The sequence below is a fragment of the Eumetopias jubatus genome, unplaced genomic scaffold, assembly GCF_037043125.1.
Source record: "Eumetopias jubatus isolate StellerSeaLion01/CBP00866 unplaced genomic scaffold, mEumJub1_p1.0 scaffold_12, whole genome shotgun sequence".
NCBI classification, from domain to species: domain Eukaryota; kingdom Metazoa; phylum Chordata; class Mammalia; order Carnivora; family Otariidae; genus Eumetopias; species Eumetopias jubatus.
The window spans coordinates 10,001-15,787 of record NW_028274818.1 but is presented as its reverse complement, the minus strand read 5'-3'; the positions used below and the strand labels follow the sequence as shown (position 1 = coordinate 15,787).

General features: G+C 55.3%; 1 protein-coding gene across 2 annotated transcripts; it reads right to left on the bottom strand.

The window, feature by feature from the left end:
• Positions 1-349: 349 nt before the first annotated feature.
• On the bottom strand, positions 350-3,178 carry S100A9 (S100 calcium binding protein A9). Of its 2 annotated transcripts, none has more exons than XM_028090142.2 (3): positions 3,028-3,178; positions 2,565-2,803; positions 350-724 (listed from the first exon to the last, which is right to left on the bottom strand). In XM_028090142.2, the coding sequence occupies exons 2-3, from the start codon at positions 2,712-2,714 to the stop codon at positions 461-463; spliced, it is 414 nt and encodes a 137-aa protein (XP_027945943.1). In that variant the 5' UTR covers positions 2,715-2,803; positions 3,028-3,178; the 3' UTR covers positions 350-460. The 2 variants fall into 2 exon arrangements, with proteins under 2 accessions (XP_027945943.1, XP_027945944.1); XM_028090143.2 differs by having other exon boundaries at positions 2,565-2,729; positions 3,028-3,124.
• Between the last annotated feature and the right edge of the window lie 2,609 nt (positions 3,179-5,787).

Genomic DNA, 5,787 nt, shown 5'->3' with positions numbered 1-5,787 from the left:
TGGTAGACTGCACTGGGTGAAGGTGGGGGTCAGGGCTGGGTGGGGGGTGGCCTGCATGTCGAGAGGACCTTTTGCTTTCTGTGGTGATGAGGGCCAATTTGACAGTACAGGGAAGTCCTGAGCTAGACTGAGGTGAGTGGGACCTGAGTAGTGGGGCCTGAGGTCAGAGGTGAGGAAATGGTTAGGGAAGTGAGTCCAGGGGGCTTAAAACAGACCCACATTACTGTGGCTTCTCATTTTGTTATTACCAGATGAAGGGGTTGAGCAGTTAAGGGGCAGGGCCATGTACCACCCAGGCCCTCGGAAGGACAGGTTGGGAAGGGGGTTGTGGAAGAAGCACGCAGAGTGCTGGCTTGGAGGAAGACTTTATTTTGCCCCCCATTCCCCAATCCCCCAGCTAAGGCAGTTTGGCTTCTCTGTAGCCCTAGTTGGGCAGGGGCAGGGTATCCTGGCCTCCCGATTAGTGGCTGTGGCCATGGCCGTGGCCACCGTGGCCATGGCCGTGGCCACCGTGGCCATGGCAGTGGCCCTGGCCACCTTCCCCAAAGCCTGGCCCGTGGCTGTGGCCTTCTCCTTCAGGGGCGGTCTTGTGCATCTCCTCGTGGGAGGCGAACGTCAGCCTACCCACTAGGATGGAGAACTCCTCGAAGTCCAGCTCCTTGTCTCCATTTGTGTCCAGGTCCTCCATGATTTTGTTTATGGCATTGTCATTCTTCTTCTGCTTCTGTGGGTGGGGGCAACAGGGCAGTTAGGGCTGGGTGTGGCCAGCGCTGGGGACAGGGAGTTCAGCCAATGACCCCAGGCAAAGGCACAGGGAAACCTGGCTCCTAGGCCTCAGTTAAAAAATTAAAAATGACCATTGACTGATGCCCACAGTCTAGCAGATGCTGGACATGTGCTGGACGCTTGCTGATTTATTCTGGACATAACCTGACCACCACGATTCTCTCCATTTTACAAGAGAGGAACTGAGATCAAGTGACTTGCTTGAGGTCACATAATTAGTGTGTACAGAAATGTCGCCTCATTTGGTGTGTATAACAAGCTTAACAGGTAGACTTGGGTATCTTCCTTGAGGAAACTGTCTCAGGAAAGGGGACCTAGTTCGCGCAGATTGACAAGGCTTGGGAGCTGGAGAGTGGCCATGAGCCCGGGCTTGTCCCAGCCCTTCCACCTGTCTGTCCCGCTCCCTCCCCTTCTCCCACCTCTCCCTTCCCTCTCTAGGGTGCTCATTGGCGACACTCATTCCAAGCTACGGAGGGGGACTTATCTGAGGAGAACAAGGTGGTTGGTGTCTTGTGCTAGAGAGCAAGGTATGTTCCCCATCGACCCCAAAGGGTGTGATGAAGTGTGCTGGGGGGAGGACAGGAGGGGGAGGGTGCGGGCTACAGTTGGCCCCACCCACTGGCTGGGGAGGCTCGGCGGAGTCCCCTCCCCAGACACGGTGGGTGCCCCGATCAGCCCCAGGCCCTTCCCACCCCTGCAGCGCCTCGCCACAGCCTTCTCTTCTGCACTTTTCCTCCTGTCCCTGGGCAGAGTCACCGTGGAGCGTCTGCTTGGCAGGGTCTCCGCTCCCCCTGCTGGACAAGGGAGGTGGGTGGCGGGGCAGGTGTAGGAGTCACACCCAGGAGAACCTCTCCCCACCAGCTCTTGGCTGTACCCTCTGCAGCCTGTCCTGATCCAGCACCCTGCTTCCCAGTGTCTGCACCAGTGGAGAGCTGTCAGCATCCCCCCTGTGTCGCCTCCTGAGCTGCGTGGGGCTTCGGAGAGGGCTGCCCCCTGCCCCAGGAATGGAACTGAGGCTGGGACTCAGGCACCTCACTCTTCTTAGTCCAGGCTTCTGTTTCCCCAAAGTCCCCAAACTTGTAAAGAAAACTGAAAGAGCGGGTGGAACCAATCCTCCTCTTTTTTTCTTCCCCCTAGAACTGCCTGGTCATTTGCAGATCAGGGAAATAAGCTAATTATGTTACTGAGTGTTGTGTGCACGCCACTGCTCGACAGGGTGCTTTTGTACATCCGGTGCATGTATTTCCTACTCTGGACCCTTAGGGTTAGGGAGCCCCTCAGCCTTTGCACTCTGAGACCTAGCTGAGGGTCAGTGTCCTCTCCGCTTCTGCCGTGGGTCATCCTCAGTTGCTTCCCTCCCCAATTCAAGTGTCAGCTCAAAAAGTCACCTCCTTGTCCACCCAACCAGTGGACAGCTGTCCCCACCCAGCCCAAATCTGCCCCAGCACTCTCTCTTTGTGTCCTTTGGGGCACTAACGGGCATTGGATTTATCTGTGCTCCCTGTTGGCCAACATCTTTGCTGTGTGTCCCAACGGCGGGTCCCTGTTTGTCAGTACGCACTCCTGCCCAGGACAGGGGTCCCGCACACAGCATACACCACCCGTCAGTCTGCTCTCTAACTTGGAGCAACTCCAGTGACACGGTGCCCGGTGCCTCTGGAGGTTGGGCTGAAGGAGTTGGAATTTCCTCCTTGGCCACTGCAGAGTGCACCCCCATGCCCCAGCCTTAGGCCGGACTGCCCCTGGTTGCGCCAGGCCTGCCAGGGGCCTCTGCCTACCTTGAGGAAGTTTGGCAGCTCCTTTATCACGAGCTGTTTCAGTTCTTTCTGGTTGAGTTTGTCCGGGTGCTGCAGCCGCACAGAGTACTGGTGGAAGATGTTGATGATGGTCTCGATGCTGCATTCCAGCTGTGACATCTGGTCCGCCATCTTCCTGCACTCTGTCTGAGGAGTGGACCAGCGAGGGTTTGGGTGTTTAGAAGAAGAGGCTGCTGAGCTCCGCTGACACCTCCCACAAGCTGCACGTAGGAACAACAGGGGAAACACAGAAGGAAAAGAAGAGCAAGGCATTTGAGCACAAGAGGCTCCAGCAGAATATGATCCCAGAAAGTGTGAGGGAATTTTCAAGTGGGTGGGTCAGTCGAGGAAGGGTTCCAGGAGGAGGTCTTGGAGGAGGCCTGTCGTGGCAGGGAGGTGAAGAAGGAGTCGGGATGTGTGTGGGGGAAGCTGAGAGCTCACTTACCCAAGTCAAGGAGCCACACAGAGGGATTTGACAGCGCCGTGCGTGTCCAACATTTATAGGCAGCTTCTGGCCAGATACTCAGCTCTCGTGGGAAGATTGCTTCACAGGTGAGCAGTGTGGTAACCCTGAGCTGGACTATCAGTGCCAGGAAAGGGGCTGGGGCGGGACAGGAAATGTTCACAAAGCTCTTTTGGCCTTTTTGTGAAATGCCCAGCCCTGGGCCTGGAGCTGGTTTGGGAGGGAGCTGGCTGGGTAGCTCACTTCCTTTCCACCCCAACCCCCTGCCCTACCTGAGCAAGCCAGCTGCCTCTCCCCTGGCAGCCCTCACTCTCCCCCTGCTCCCGTTGAGGTTGGGTCAGTCAGTGGCTGCTGGCTCTGCCTCCCCCATGCGTGCAGCCCAACAAGGCTGGCTGAGCCTTCCTATGTCTGCCTGGCTCTGTGATAAGCACTCCTTGGAGGTTGAGGTGTTGGCACGGGGTTCTTGGACTCACAGGGTGTGAGTTGGGGTTAGGAGGGTTGTTGGAAGTGCTCCACCCCCTTGTATTGCAGATAAAGGAACTGATGCCCGAGAGGGGCCTGCGTGGTGACATAGCAGGAACTGGGCCCACACATCCTGGTTCTTGGTTAAGGGCGATTCCGCTCACACCTCCCTCTTGCGATCTGAGTGATCCTCAGGGTGAATGTGTCTCTAGAACCGTGCCTTTAGGAACTTACAACGTAGAAGACAAGTATTTTTATGTAGCTTCTCGTTGGGCAAGACCTGTCCCTCCCTGGCTACAAACCTCCCTTTCTGCCCGGGGCAGAAAGCTGAGCTGCTTAGCACAGCACACAAAGCTCCCTAGAAGCACCTGCCCTGCCCCGTCAGCCTCCCCTCCTGTCCCCCTCCAGCTCCTCCCCTGGGGTCACAGGAGGCCCACCTGCCCCGTGCACCCCAGGCCTTTGTCTTTGGTGCTCTCACCGAGTTCCCTTCACCCATGACAGGGTGCAGTCCTACGGACCCCTTGTGGCTCAGGTCAAATGCCACCTCATCCACGAGCCTGCCCTGTTCTTTCTGATTGGAAACAACTATTCTTCCCCCAGATTGCTCCTGCACCACTTCCGGCTCCCAACGCTTCCTCTCCTAGGTCGTGTACATGTTCAGCCTGTGTCTGACAACTGTCTGTAGATCCGCAAGGGAAGTTCTTCATGTTCCTACCCTCCTGAGCACACAGTCCAGGGTTTGGCAGATGGGAGACCTCACATTTGCTGAAGGATCATGTCCAGGCATGGCAGCCTTGCTACGCCTTGACCCAGGAAGCATGTGTGGAGGGCTTAACGATGGGTGCTGTCCCTTAAGCTCTTGCTCTGTCCGACCTTTCCTGTATCTGGCTTGCCTCCTCTGCTCTGCTTGGCTCCTCAAGGCAGGGACACTGCGTGAGTCACTTCTGCCGTCCTAGGTCAAAGCAAGGGCCTGGCTATGTAGGCGCTGGATGAACATTTGTTGGATGAATAAATGCAGGAGTGCACAAATAAATGAAGAAATGAGTAAGCATGACGATGAACACTGGTCTGTTGCCCCGTGACTTTCTGTAGAGCCCTTGTGTGTGACCGTAGAGTGTCGAGTCAGGATTTAAGTAAAATGGGGGAGGTGGAGAACAGGACCAGCAGCTGGTGGGAGCGAGCAGCTGGACAGGCTTTGAAACAGATGGGAGTCTGCACCTGTGGATCGCATGTTGAATCGGAAGACCGCAGTGGCCCCATGGTCCCAGGCTAGCCCCAGCTCAGGAGAGGCTAGGGCTGAGCTGTGGAAGTCCTGACACAGGCAGGCTCTTTCTGGCTCCATCAGTCGCTGCCCCAACACCACCTATCCTCCTCACTGCCAACCGAGGCCAGAGGTTGGGCTGTAGGGTGGTGGGTAGTGGGGTCTTCTCCTTGGGGAATCTCAGAGCCTCCTGCTAGGGCATGATTTGGGGCCATTCTTCTGGTTCCAGACAGTGATTCTGGAGGCTGCCATTGAAAGAAAAGGGTATGATTTCCTGAGCTGTGGTTAAAACAATTAAGCAACCATGTAAGCATGTCTTTCTTCCCAGTGCCCAGGACCAAGAGTGGGCCAAATCCCCCTCCTCTGCAGCCTTCCTGTTGTCGTCCCTCAGGGAAGTTTGTCCCTTCTAAGTTGTCGGTATCAAACCAGGTATTATAATGGGGCTGTAACACAGGCACACTGGTGGACCTTCCCCAGGCTCTGTGTCCTTCAGCCTGCAGGATCCTGGGTGAGAGCTCACTGCTGAGTGAGGGGCTGAGAGCTGGATTCTAGTCCTAGCTTCTCCACACTTGCTAGATGGGCTTTGGAAAACATTTCTATGTCTGGGACTCCCTTTTCTTTTTTTTTTTTAATTTTTTTATTGTTATGTTAATCACCATATATTACATCATTAGTTTTTGGTGCAGTGTTCCATGATTCATTGTTTGTTCATAACACCCACTGCTCCATGCAGAACGTGCCCTCCTCAATACCCATCACCAGGCTAACCCATCCCCCTACCCCCCTCCCCTCTAGAACCCTCAGTTTGTTTTCCAGAGTCCATCATCTCTCATGGTTCGTCTCCCCCTCTGACATACTCCCCTTTTCTTCCTCTCCTGTTATCTTCTTCTTTTTCTTTTTTCTTAAAATATGTTGCGTTATTTGTTTCAGAAGTACAGATCTGTGATTCAACAGTCTTGCACAATTCACAGCGCTCACCGTAGCACATACCCTCCCCAATGTCTATCACCCAGCCACCC

What these genes read in the sequence shown, in the direction of transcription:
- S100A9 (XM_028090142.2), bottom strand. Translation starts at nt 2,714, where the DNA reads ATGGCGGACCAGATGTCACAGCTGGAATGCAGCATCGAGACCATCATC. An exon ending in AGCTGCCAAACTTCCTCAAG is followed by an intron (nt 725 to 2,564) that starts GTAGGCAGAGGC and finishes CCCCACCCACAG; the next exon opens with AAGCAGAAGAAGAATGACAA.